The 13,907-nt window shown below is 45.4% G+C and overlaps 1 protein-coding gene across 3 annotated transcripts in view; it reads left to right on the forward strand.

Moving 5' to 3' along the window:
* Positions 1-6,062, forward strand: part of EFCAB6 (EF-hand calcium binding domain 6) — a 118,582-nt gene extending 112,520 nt beyond the window's left edge. For all 3 annotated transcript variants that reach the window (XM_088129178.1, XM_088129229.1, XM_088129287.1), the window contains 4 exons: positions 1,291-1,468; positions 3,037-3,221; positions 4,025-4,174; positions 5,940-6,062. In XM_088129178.1, coding sequence (XP_087985304.1) covers positions 1,291-1,468; positions 3,037-3,221; positions 4,025-4,174; positions 5,940-6,062 — 636 coding nt within the window. The remainder of the gene's footprint in view (positions 1-1,290; positions 1,469-3,036; positions 3,222-4,024; positions 4,175-5,939) is intronic.
* Positions 6,063-13,907: the final 7,845 nt, after the last annotated feature.

Raw genomic sequence — 13,907 nt, forward strand, 5'->3', positions numbered from 1 at the left:
AAATGAAGAGCTGGTGGACAGGCAATCTGTGAAGCCACGTATCTTCAGGAGGAAGTGGGAAGCGTTCCCAGACATAAACTGAAAGAGATGCCTTCCCACCCCGTATAAGTTCTGCAGCATTGTTAGGAAGGAAAGGAACAAAATGCCTAGAAATTATTTTCATAACTACAAAGAAGTTAAGAAAGTCTTTCTTCTTTTCCCTGACCTAGTTTAAATCTTCCCTGGGTTGTTCTGGTCACCTAACTTAGACCAAGGGCCTAGGCTGTCTTTCCCCCGTCCTCCCCCAGTCTATTGGCAGGTATGTCCACCGAAGGTTGCTTCTGATTTATAGCCAACTCCAACTTAACTTTGCAGTCAGAGAGGAGAGGAGACGGATCTCCCATAGACCAGGGTTCTTCAACCTTGGAGACTTGAAGATGTGTGGACTTCAACTCCCAGAATTCCCCAGCCAGCCAGGGCTGGCTGGGGAATTCTAGGAGTTGAAGTCCACACATCTTCAAGTCTCCAAGGTTGAGGAACCCTGCCATAGAGGATCTTCTCACTGTGGAACATGCCATTATTATGAAAATGACAATCTCACAGCACTGTACGGTTGAAAGGGCCTTTGGAGATTTTCTAGTCCAACCCCTGCCCAGACAATGAAAACCTTGCTTGAAAACCTCCAGTGATAGCCCCTATAATTCCAGGACACAGAGTGTTCCACTACTTAATAGCTCTCACAGTCAGGAAATTCCTCCTTTTTCTGAATTTGGATCTTTCTCTGTAAACCTTCTACCACTTAGCTAAAATGTATTACAAGTAGACCTCACTTAACAACTACCCTGTTTAGTGACTGCTCAAAGTTACAATGGTGCTGAAAAAGTAACTTTATGACTGGTCCTTGCATTTACGACTGTCGCAAGGACCCGTGGTCCTGTGACTGCCATTTGCACACGTCACAACCGGGTTCCAACAAGCAGATTTAATGGGGAAGCCAGTGATAAAATTGCAGGTTGCGGTCACATGATGTCTTGCTTAACGACTGCAGTGACTCACTTAACAATGGAAGCGGAAGTGACATCGTAAGTCCGTTGCAGTCACGTGACATTTTGCTTAACAACCGCGTCACTTAGCGATGGAGTTGCTGGTCCCAATTGTGTTGGTTAAGCAAGGACTACCTGTAATCATTTTGATTTTCAAATGAAAATTTCCAATCATCATCGATTTTATTCTGCCACAGATTTCGAAAGCAATTCCATTTCATTCCCTGGAGTCATGTGTTGCCAGCTAAGAACTTTGCCTTCTCTTTAGGTCCCAGCTGCCAACAGACCTTATACAGCAGCTGTTCCAGCTTCGCCTATTCTGAACTGCCAGTCAATTGAATGTAAAATTCGGAAAAATGTTCAACACTGTTGGAAAGAAATCCTGAAAGAATGCAGAGAGAAAGATGTGGACCGCTCGGGAGAAATCTTAGTAGAAGATATTTTAGGTTGGTTGGCTTTTTAAAAATCTCATTCAGTGTTTGGAAGTTGGAAGTGGTCCCAATTGGACCTTCTCGCAAAATGGCTGCCAACAGGGGTATCAACAGGGTGTAGTGAAAACAGTCACGGTGTAGCCATGGCGGTGGGATTGAAGCTGTACCTGGTTTTTATGTGCAATGCGGGCGGCACTTCGATTGCACCCTCATGACCACCTTCTTGACCTTTTTGACCACATCTGGTGGACACCCCAGGCTGCCATATTTACTAGGCTGCCCCCCACTCACCCCGGTGCTCACCCCAGTCTGTTTCTCTTGAGCAAGGTCACTGGGCACCAGCCACACCCCACGGTTAGTTTCCAAGAATGACCGCCTCCGTAAGCAGTCATGGAAATGAAGTTCCGTAAGCAGTCATGGAGTTCTTTCATTCTCTTTTAATTAAAAGTGCTTTAATTAAAATTAGATGTGGCATGGAGATTAACGGGCCCCTCGTAGCTCTGCAGCCCCCAGAGTACCTTGGCTGAGTAGTTATTCCGCTTGGGAGCAAGCTTGGAACTAGATCCATCACTCTGTTTGCTACTCTCGTCTTCCTGCCATGCTGCTCGCTGAGCCCTAGGGTCAGAAACAAAAGAAAAATATTTTTTTAGCCACTGTAATTCCGTTTGTATCAGGTGAGGCCTGATTTTTAAACCTGTCCCCAACGACCCTGTGGTTGGTCATCCAGATTCTTTTTAGCCTAGTTCAACTCTTCTCAACGCGGTTGCCTTTTGATGTGAAACCAGACCAGTAGCATCTTTAGGAATAGGAGAGCCACGTGGCTACCAGCATCACACCCAGCTTGACCTCCATCTATCTATCTGTCTCTGGAAAGTAGGTTCAATAATACAGGGTGTGAAAACCAGAGCAGTTCCTCTTGACCCTATCAAACAAAAATGATGGGATCGTTTTTTTCAAGGTGGCTTCCATATTCTTTTTCATGCACACAATTCACAGATACATATAAGCTTCAGTGCCCTGACCTACCCTTGTGTACCTCTTCATATTTCCTGACACATTTCCAGAAGTGTCAAAAAAGTCAAGATGGCAACCGGGATGCTGCGATTGAAGCTCCACTTTTAATGGGTGTCGCATACAAACACACATAGACACACGAAATAGGCAGAGTTTTGATTGCAAAGTTGTGGCACCATCTTGACTTTTTTGACCTCACCCTCCAGAGATACCCAGTTCAGGTAGTCACCTGGCAATTATCTAATGCAGGTAGTTCAAATGAAGGATGCATTTTGGTGAATATGGCTGATTAATGCTCTAATCCTCAAGAGTGGTATTTCTCAACCTTGGCAACTTTAAGATGTGTGGACTTCAACTCCCAGAATTCCCCAGCCAGCAAAGCTCCCAGCAAATTCTGGGAGTTGAAGTCCACACATCTTAAAGCTGCCAAGGTTGAGAAACTCTGCTCAAGAGGATTGTCTGATGCAGCTGAGCGTATGAATCCTGTTATTTCAGCAGAATTGCCCCCAAATTGTCCCTTCTGAATCACGTCAGTTGGTTTTATCTTGCAATTACCTTGATTCTTTCAGGTATAATAGAGAAATTTCATTTGAATTTAACCAAAGAAGAAATTCAGCAGCTCATAACAAAATATGATTTTAAGAGCGTGGGCAAGTTTGCGTACTGTGATTTCCTTCAAAGCTGCGTGCTGCTGTTTAAACAACAGGAGGTATCTCCTCTGCAGAGACTTCTCATCCAAAACTCACGGGTTCAGGTAGGTGCCCCTCGGAGAAAGGGGGAGCTTCTATGCTAAAAGGGACGTGGTAGTGTGGAGGAGGAACAGGCTCAGCTGGTTGGTCGATGCATCCTTGGAATTTCTTGCACTGGCAGATCCATGCCCTGCGTTCCAGCTGGTAGCGATTGTGCAAGAACACAACATTCGCTTCTCCTGTGTCACGTATAATTCTTGTACGACGTATCTCCCAGTTGTACATCCTTTATGTGAGATGTTCATCTTTCGTACTACAATATGGTATACGTGGGAAAACGTCATGCTCAGCTCTAACGCTCCTCCGTCGTACATCTTTCATTTCGCCACGTTGTACAGCTGTCCCAGTGCTCACCCCCAGACCTGCCCCACTCCTAATTCCAATGTAGGAAATGTATCAACAGAAGAAGAGTTATGACTGTAGAACTGAAACTGACCCATGTGGACACGTGACCCAAATATGCACACCAGCTTCATGTGCATGAATATGCAGAGAGCTGTAGCTCACAGAAGGGTCTGCCTTTTAATAAAATGTGTTAGTTGGAAAAGATGGAACCAGACTCCTCCTGACTTTTTGTCACCGTAGACTAACCCAGCTTTCCTCCTACAAGAACTCCGTTCTAGTACATCTGAAGAGTATCCTTGTCTACTCCAGTGTTTTTCAACCTTGGCAACTTTAAGACATGTGGACTACAACCCCCAGAATTCTGGGAGTTGAAGTCCACCCATCTTCAAGTTGCCCAGTTTGAAGAGCGCTGGTCTCTCCAGCGAAATGGGATCAGTCACTGACTTTTCCACTTCTCTGCCAGAACGCCCCTGGACCTCAGTCCCCCACCTTTCTCAATGCAATGATGAGGATTCAGCCCCAGATCCTGCACTGCTGGCGGCCGATGAGGCGGACGTTTAAGTTCTACGATGAAAACGGGACTGGGCTTCTCAGCATCCAAGATTTCCGGCAGGTAATTTGTTTACTGCTAAAGCTTCCTCTGAGCAGAGCTGATGGTTTCGTGGACACATCCACGCAATTTCCGTGGGAACCATACGGGGTCAGTGGCGCTCATCTTCTTCTGCGGCTGTTTTACCCAGTCTAGCCTACAGCCCCGGGACTCCCTGGTGGTCTCCCATCCATTCAGGCCCAGACGAGGTGAGCCAGCTGGTGTCACCTGCTGAGACGAAATCCAAATTTTAACACCTTCCGTTGGGTTTACGCTTTAGCCCCAGACGGATCTGGGCATTCAAGGAAGCCACCCTTGCAGTAGGAACCTTCCTGCACACATTAGTTGTAAAATGTGGCTTTGGCAGTTTTGGGTCTGTAAAGGCGTCTTTCCATAGGAAGCTTTTCAATGCTTTTCCTCTCAGAGAGAGGTTTTGGGGGGGGCACGTGAAATTATGTTTTATGCAATCTGTATGAGGGCACTAACATCTCATAGTTGTCTTGATATTTAAGTGCTTGCTCTGATTGGTCTCTTGGTTTAATTGGTGGCCTTAATTAGATTTTTAAAGACTATTATTTACTTTGTTATAACTTTGTTATGCTAACCCCGCGAGGGATATTGGGACCAGTTTATGGTGTAAATATATAAAGACAAAGGCTCCCTCAAGTCAGGTTCAGCTCCTAACAATTACACGGTGGCGTCCTTGTGCATTTTCTTGGCAAGAATATGGAGGCAGTTTCCCGTTGTCCTTCCTAATATGAAGAGATTGAGATTATTACAAAAGAAAAGCATAAAAACTGACTCAGCCAGAAGTAACCTTACCCAAGCCCCCTTCGTTTGCAGCTGTCTTCTTCAGTAACTGTTGGTCATCCTCTACAGCTCTTATTTTATTTATTTTTGACTTGGCCTGTATCTTCTGCTAAGGACAGATGGTCCTTTATGAACCCGTGTAGGGTGTCCTAACGCCTACCTGAACCCATGTAGGGGTGCTAATAACGCCAACATTTCTCTCTCTTACTCAACAAATATTGTAAGACTCTTTTACATTTGTGGAATTTAAAGAAAATAAAGAGAGAGAAGGGATCGCTTAATTTCTGCACCTCATATTTGCATCTTTAATCATGGTGAAGGTTGGCCTCCCTGAGCAACTGGAAGGGGTTTTGGTGTTTGTGCAAAAGCCTTCTCAGCTTCTTTCTGCCTCATTTGTGGGTTCATTCCTCTTCATGCATATTCCACAGCAAAATGTTAAAAAGAGCCCAGTATTAAATTGGACCTTATTATTTAAATACTATTTTAAGCAAGAAATGTGCCTATCTTAATAGGGCCTTACAGAGTCTTCCTTCGTAGAGTGATAGGGTGAGGCTGGACTTGGGATTCCAGGATGACAATGATGGTTTGTGGTGTTTGGGACACCCACCTTGGAAAAGGTGACTGTGGCTGGCAACCACTCTCTTAGCCATGTTTTCGTTTAAGGAAACTCTCATTCCAAGGAAAGCCCATTTTAGCCTGTGGTTGAAACATGGGCTATCAGTGCTGACCCAACTGTGATACCCTGTGTTGGCCTAATCCCCGAATTAACCAGTGTTTTGACGATCTCAGATCAGAACAGCAACCCTCGAGCCAAGCTGTCGCTGGGGAGGAGATAACACCAGATATTCTGAAGGTTTGAGACGAATGAGGCAGTCGCGCTTCAACAAATGTGGTTCCACGTTGGTTCTCTGTCACAAACTTTCTTGGATGGTAAATAATTAAAGACTGGATCTGTGTCATGTTCCTCTGTGTTCTGCAGGTGCTACGAAAATACGGCATCAACCTCTCGGAAGAGGAGTTTTTTCACATCTTGGAATATTATGACAAAACCCTAACTTCCAAAATCTCCTACAACGAATTCCTCAGAGCATTCCTGCAATAAGAAATAAAAAAGGGGCGGAGAGGAATCACCCTTCAACGTGAAGAATCTTTAGGCGAGATTATTACTTTTAAAGCTAATAAAACCATACAAATTCAGCCTCTTGGTTAACAGTTCATCAGCAATCTTATAAAGCTGATAGAATGGAAACTAGAAGTGTCTGGTGAAGTCATTCTTAGTAGGTTGGGGCTATTAATTTTCTCAAAATCCACTTAGCTGTGAAAACTGGAAACAATTACAGGGACAGTTCCAAGAGTCTTAATTGGCGTCTCAGAATGCAATAACATTATATATATTTTTTCAATTAAAGGATTATTAAGACCAGGAACTCTTAATTTAGGTTTTAAAAGGCATCCTACTCAATTTTATTTGCTTCGGTTTTCTAAATGGATTATATTTAATACGTTATTCTCCATGGTTCGGAAACTGGATACCTCAAATCCAGCAAAGGTGGTCGCTGTGCATAAGCCTGTGGAAATGATCTCTGTGTAAATTTTGATCCCTGTTTTGATGTGCCAAGTCTGTTAAAAGTGGGCCTGGCGTAATTAAAAAGCCCCTCGGTATCCAAACGCCTTTTCCAGAGCTGGAACAGCACATTCCCTTGGGGGATGCCAGTCTGAGTCTCCGCGTCACATCGGCCTGAAATAATGTACAGGAAATTGGTGGCCCTCCGCACCTTTTCCTCCACCTTCTGCTTTTCTCCCATCCTGCCTGATCGTGCTCCACCAAAGAGGTCCACAGGGGATCGTCAAAAAAGTCAAGCGTGTGGCCATGGCGGTGCAGTCAAAGCGTTTTCAATGTGTGGGTGAGCATCAAAGCCAGGCGGAGGTTCGATCGCACCGTCACGGCTGCCGTCTTGACTTTTTTGGCCATTCTCTATGGGCACCCCTGCCACTGGCCATTTTCCACCATGTGGCAAATGCAGGAATTAAACCACAGCTTGTGTGGGTGGGGGGCGAGGGGGCATTGAACAATCCTCTTGCATATTCCCAGAATAAGACCCCCAGTCTCCAGGCTGAGCAAGCCCTTTGACCTGGGTCAGAAGGGCCTGCGAACGAGCCCTTGGGCCAACTGACCCTTGGTCACCCCAGGGCCAACCCTCAGAAGCGTTCCCCCTGAGAACGACACCTTTTACGTTACCTTTCCATTTATAAAGATGATCACATGGCATTAACCGCCTTCCTCTCCTTTTATTCAATGGTTTGTTCACTAGATTTACAGCCCCCCTTTTCTCCAGAGTTCAGGGTGGGGCCCGTGGTGGTCTCCGTTTCAGTTTTCCAGCACCAACCCCCCTGCAGGGTAGGCTGGGCTGGGAGATGGCGACTGCCCTTAAATCTGGCTCTGCCTGGTCCTGGCCCAGTAACTTCACCTTTGTACTACCCTGGGAATTTTGGAATATGGAGACCCATAATGCTGTAGCCAGACATATTTTCCTGCCTTTGTGGATTTAGGGATCAGCATGGAGATCTCACACTCCTTCACGTGGCCCTTGGCGTCTTCCTGCTTGTCAGTCCTGAGCTAGTGTTGCAGGACCAGAATAAGAAACCGGAGTGGGCTGCTGGCGTTCCCCGCTTTTGACATAATCAGGGATTCTTAAGGCATGAAACCCCAGACCAAGCCTGTGAAGAGTTTGGACAGAGGATGGAGCCACGGGCCACGGCTAGATTTCTGCATTCCTTGCAAAGCTGTGAAGACACCTCCCCATGCCAACAGTGTAATGATGCAGAGTGATAGGAGCGGCATACGAGGCTACGGATTACGAGATGTGAGTCCCTAGTATTGCTATTCTTCATTTAGCCCATTAAAGCTCTCTGCCTTGGGGGGCATGGATGTTATTGGGAGATCCAAGGAATCAGGATGGGAACTGCAACTGTGCAAGTGAAGCCTCACCCCTTTTATACATTCGACAGATGCACCTAAAAAGGGATGGATTAGACAGTCATGGCTGCCATCTTGGACTTTTTTGACCTCTTTGCGACATACACGACCCCAACGGCCTCCATTTTTCAGACCCGAGTCAAGCATCTTTGCAAAAAGCTCTGACCTAAGTCTGTCTGCATTCAGAGATGACACCTTGGAACTGTGAACAATTACCTGACGACTGTCCTGATATTACTTGATAAATTTGTCTGAAAGTATTTTTTCACAAGTTTCTGAAATCATTGCTTGTCTTTAAAAAAAAATCTGAATTTGGAACATTCAGATCAACCAGATATACTGTTTTCCTACAACCACAGTAGTCAGAGGTGCCTCCGTGCTTCCATCACAGGCATTTCGTGTTCATGGACGTGACAAAGAGTCAGGCACTGTGAGCTCCCCTATGGCTCCGCTTTGTCATCTTAGCATGCAGACAGACTTCGATTTCAAAAGTGTGACTGCACTTAACCCGCTCCTAATTTCTGCTTGTAATTTGTTCAAACTCATCAAATTTACCAGGAACACGTTTTTCACCCGTGCAGTGATTTTAAGCTGTTAACACGGCAGCCACTGCCGGAGAGAAAAGTGCAAGGTGTACACACAGAATGGTACATGGGGCATTGTGGCCAGTCTAGTGTGCCACTAGAGCACTTTCAAGGCAAGACGTTCCCCAGCGGGACTCGGAAAACCGTATCATCCTCTGCAGAAGTAGAAAAGACAAATGCTAGAAGTTGCAGATCAGAGTAAGTCGGCTTGTGTAGGTAATTAGAATTCCGAACGTTAATAAAAGCTTTTAAAATCCTTGTAACCTTTTATATTTAATCCCCACTTGAAAACAGCTCTCGAGTTATTTCTGCTCCTTGAATTTCTAGCGTTCTTTGGTCTCTGCAAAATGCTGCACTTTAAGTACAGGACGCTTGTTCCAGGTTCTGGGATTAAATAAGACCAATAATATAATTAGCATTCCAATCTTGGTGCTTTATTTTTTACTTTATTTTTTTTTTTTTGCAATCAAGAGCAAATCCATGTTTGGTCGCCCCCTTCCCCCCGTATTTAGAGCTATTGTGGAGAAGAAAATGAAGCCCCTTTTTCTGCAGTCCTAATAATGAGAAATAAAAAAAAAATGGAGATCTTTTTTCCCCTCCGCCAGGAATGCAATAATTAGAACAGCTGGAAGACAGAAAGCACATGTCACACACTTCCCCAGTCTCTGCTCTGCGTTATGGCGTGTCTTGCAGCTACTTTAATTCATCCCCAATTGTCAAGATCCCGAAGCTGCCTCCTTTCTGCCAATTGTCTTCAGGACTTGAACCGTCGTAAGAAGAAACAGTGCAGTGGGGGAAAGAGGCATCTCACGATTTCTTGACACATCGTGCCAGTACGTTTTTCATTAGTGCTTCTGGCAGGAGGACTTGACTCAACAACTCCCGATGAATTAAACAACAATCCTTTTTTTCCCCCCTATAAAAACAAATCATACTGTTTCTAAAAAAGAACTGCTGTAAGGGGGAGATGGCAATTAATTCAGACTGGGGGACGTTGGCAGGAAGCTCAGGAGTTGCGTGTGAGAGGAGCGTGTCATATTCCGGACCGTGCAGAAAACACGACCGTTTGGGAGGCAGGCTTCACAAACGGATAGGTCTCCTGGAGCGAAAGGGCATTAAGCTAAGGACTGAAAGGTACATTTTCCATCAAGTCCAGCCATCCTGATGACTCTGTGGACACGCTGTCTTATTTTTTTTATTGGCATTTCTGTGCTGCTCTATTCCCAAATGGCTGTGAGGGTTTTGATGTTGTTTTCTTGGCAGCAGCGTGGCGATCTTTCGCGATTGTCTCCTTGCAAGGCGTTTTTTTTTCAGCTTCCCAGCTGAGTCAGTCTTTCATCCTAATATTAACAGGAGTGAGAAGCTGGCCCTGTTGCATGGGTCATAGTGCATCTACAATACACGCCAGGCAGAAATAACAGTCCCGGCACATGTCAAAAAGGGAGGGAGCTGGGATTGCATAGCGGCAGGTGCCACCTCGGCTTTACGCCACCCTTTGCCCCCGTCCATTCCGCTTCTCGTTCCAGCAGGTGGAAACTCTCGCTGCAGTTCTTTCTCGAATTTCTTTCTTGTGTTTATGCTGGAGTCAGCCACTTTTTCCCGTGTAGGCCACGTCTGCAGAGTGAAGGGGGGAGACTCCCTCTCTCTCAGGCAAATCCACCGGTCCTTGGAGAAACCCCTTGGGGTGAACCCCAGAAACACCTTTCTTGTGTAGGGGAAAGAGAGAGGGCGGCCCCACAGAGTGGCAGGGCTTATGCTATAAACACAAATGTATACTTATTTACAGGCTCGTGGCACCATCCAAATCGTTAAAAGTCATTAAAATAGTGTGGTTCTACATCAGGGCTGAGACAGAATTACAAACTTGAATTCTGTGTTAGGATCACTGTGGGCTGAGTGGATATGATACTTCCTTTTGGGACTATAAACTGGATGATTTCAGGTGGTGGGTCAGATCCCGCCGGCGAGCTGTAGATCACCTTCTCCATGGTCTGCCTGGATTAATGCAATGTTTTTGGTTGTGTTGTCTTCCTGCCCTGGGGAGGAAATTGAGTGGAAAGGTCAGGGGTGTCCGCAGGGTGTGGTCAAAAAAGTCAGGATGGCAGTGAGGATGGTCCAATCAAAGTTCTGCCAGTTTTTTATGTGGTTCCATCATACCACGGCCACCATCTTGACTTTTTTTACCTTTTTTGGCAGAGGGAAAGGGTTGTGCCAAGCGAGAGATGAGAAATATAGACCTGCCTTCTCTCTGTTCACATTCCTTTCGAGGAGAACAGCTACTTCAAAGAAGGCTGATGCTACGGAAATCCAGATGACCACCAGATGCCCCGGACGGTTGCCGTTTTCTTTCTTCTCTTTCCTAATGTCTAATGATTATCCAGAAGGTGGTTCTTGGGCCCCACAGTTTTATTCTGGCACAACCTGGACACCCACATTGGTTTGAGTTCTGCTCCCCGGAACGGCAACCAATCTGAAATGGTTTGCGAGAATTTCCAGGGTGTAAATGTTTCTGTTGAGCCTGAAACAAACCTGCATTTCCCATCCCCTGCCTGTCCCTACAAGGTGCAGGGTAATTCATATATCAGTGTACGCAGAGACAGAATAAAGACGTTGCCACTCTCATCATTCATGAATTCTTGTACACAAAAACAGCTGTCATTGCCCAGAAAGTATATTATGATTTCGAGAAGACATAAAAAGAATTGCGTATTATGTTTAATACTTAAAATATGTTAATGTGATGCTTCCATTATATAGTCTTCAAACGTAAGCTTGGCATGAAGTCTCTGTAACGATACCAAATAAAATAAGTACCTTCAAATAAATCAATCAATAAAATAAGAACCTTCAAATAAGCAAATGCGTCGAGCCATTCAAATGGCGGTCAGCCCTGTCACTCCAGCTGGAGTGGGTGAGTTAGCAACGAGGACTAGAATATTCTTTATACTGAACTTGGCGCACGTTTAAATGTCTCCGAAAAGGGTGCTGCCATCATGTACCCAGAAAATTATGCAGTACCAATTTTGAAGCATCTGTGGCTGAAAACAATGTTTTTTGTTTCGTTTGTAGGAGTGATTTGGGGAATCCAGATGCATTTGTTGATTATCTTGGCAAACAGGGACTGAGTTTAGAATAAATGGCTGACTTAACTACTCGAAGTGCTGTAGCTTAATATCCAGCCCAATTAGACCCTTGTTATGCTTAATTGTTTGCAAGCATTTGTTCAGTTGCTCTTAATGCTTTACAGCCGTGAGCCTTCCCAAGGGTCCAGGGGCATACGTGGCTGTGGGAGGGAAAATCTGTGATTGGATCTCCCGATGCTTTTTGAAAACTTAAAACCAGTGGATGGTTAACCAGGCCCCTGTCGACTGGTCTGTTGTCATGGCTACCTGATAAACTCTGAAAAAGGACATGAGGATCTCTCCTTGTGGATTTTTCCATGTCATGCAATTAAATTTTGACTGAATGGCTTTCCAGCAGAGGGTAATTCAATTCTGATTGCCCTCTACATAACCTTACGGATCTGGTCTTGGTTAATCTGGGTGTAAGGTTATCTATGGCGAGAACCTTAAAGAAAGTAAGCAGCAGCTTAGCTCAGAAAGTCTGGAGAGGGTGAGGAAGAAACTCAAGATTGCTCTGCCTTGATTCTCTTTCATAAAAGAGCGGGGAGAGAGAAATTCTCTCAGGCTTTCAAGATTCTGCTATTATACCCTGTAATAATAAAGTGGAGTTTCTGTAGTTCTTATGGTGAGCTGACCTGGCCTACCTCAAAGGGCTGACATAGGGAACTTAAGGAATACTGTAAAAACTCTTTCTGGAGCATGTTTTGTACAGGTAGTCCTCAGGTTATGATGGCAATTGGGACCAGGATTGCCATTGCTAAGGGATACAGTCATAAAGGGCAACATCACATAACCGCATTGCTTAGTGACGACAATCCTGGCAGTCCTGGTTGCCGTCGTAACCCCAGGACTGCGCGGGTCATGAAGCAGGAAGCAGCAGGAGTCACAGGCAAGGAGCACGTGAGTTGGGGGAGTGTGGGGGTGGGCTTGGAAGGCCTGGCGCAGGCTGCAGTTGAGCGCAGGCAGGCCAGGGGATGGATGGCGCGGGGGTGTGAGCACAGGAAGGCTGGGGGACTCACCCGAGCAACTTGTGACTGTCCCTGCCAGCTTCCCCATTGACTTTGCTTGTAGAAGCTGGCAGGGAAAGTTGCAAATGGCGATCAAGTGACCGCAGGACACTGCAACCATCCTATTGCCTGGATTGCGATCAAGTGATCACAGGGGCGCTGGGATAGCCAGAACTTCGAGGACCAATCATAAGTCCCTTTGTTCAGCACCCCTGTAACTTTGAACGGTCACTAAACAAGTGGTTGGTAAGTGAGGACTACCTGCCTATTCCTTTCTGAAATAGTTACGTTATTCCGAAAGCTGACATTTTGTACACATTATTCCCCGTGTGTTCAAATTACTTGAGAGTTGCTGTTCTCTTAGCCTCATTTCAACATGTGCAACCTACAGATCTGGACTTCCTTCTTGGAGAGTTGAGACCCTTCCCTCGCTCCCTGGATCCTGCCTTCCCTAAATCCTTCACGTTTAACGTACGTGATCCGAGGCTGTCCGGTTGCCCGCCGAGTCTGGACAATCGAGGGGAGATCCATCAGAACTCAGGCCCTGATATTTCCTCCCAAGAGAACCCTTTTTCAAAGGCAAAGCAAACCAAATTGCAGATGTTAAGAGGTGGACGTTTCGCTCCCGTTTTGAACGTTCGGCTCAGGCTTCATGGATTTGGTGGCGGAGCCGGGATTCTGTTTTTACATTTGCAACAATATGCTGAATTTACAAGCAAACATGTTAAAGGAATAAGTCAAACAAAAGATCTGTTTATTTATGAATAATAACTCTGTAGGCACTAATGATATTTACCACAGCCAACCTTAGGGTAAGGGTGCCCTTGAAAAAGCTAAGCAAAATCAGAGCTAGTTAATACTTGGATGGGAGACCACCCGGAAATCACAAAATTGTAGAATAAACTGAACAAAGCACCCCAGAAGGAGGCAGTGCTAAATCGCTTCCATTCCGCCTCCAAGATTATTTGATGGATTATTTATTTATTTGTCTTGTATAACATCAGTTTCAACAAATCGACTCACGACAGTTTACAGTAAAGCATAAAACGTCCATAGTAAAGAACGAGACTCAAGCAAATACAGCATTAAAGCCTCCATGGTAAGTTTTAAAATAAAATATATTCAACTTTTAAGACCTGAACAATAACAAGACCCCTGATGGACGGATGGAAGAGCTCCATCTTGAAGGGTGTTGGGGGGGAGGGGACAAACCTGGGGTCAATGGGGAGGCTGGTCTAGAGGGTTGACCTACAACAA

The sequence above is a fragment of the Python bivittatus genome, unplaced genomic scaffold, assembly GCF_059951505.1.
Source record: "Python bivittatus isolate LINGU-HERP-01145 unplaced genomic scaffold, Pbiv_v1 ctg000010_np1212, whole genome shotgun sequence".
In the NCBI taxonomy this organism is placed as follows: domain Eukaryota; kingdom Metazoa; phylum Chordata; class Lepidosauria; order Squamata; family Pythonidae; genus Python; species Python bivittatus.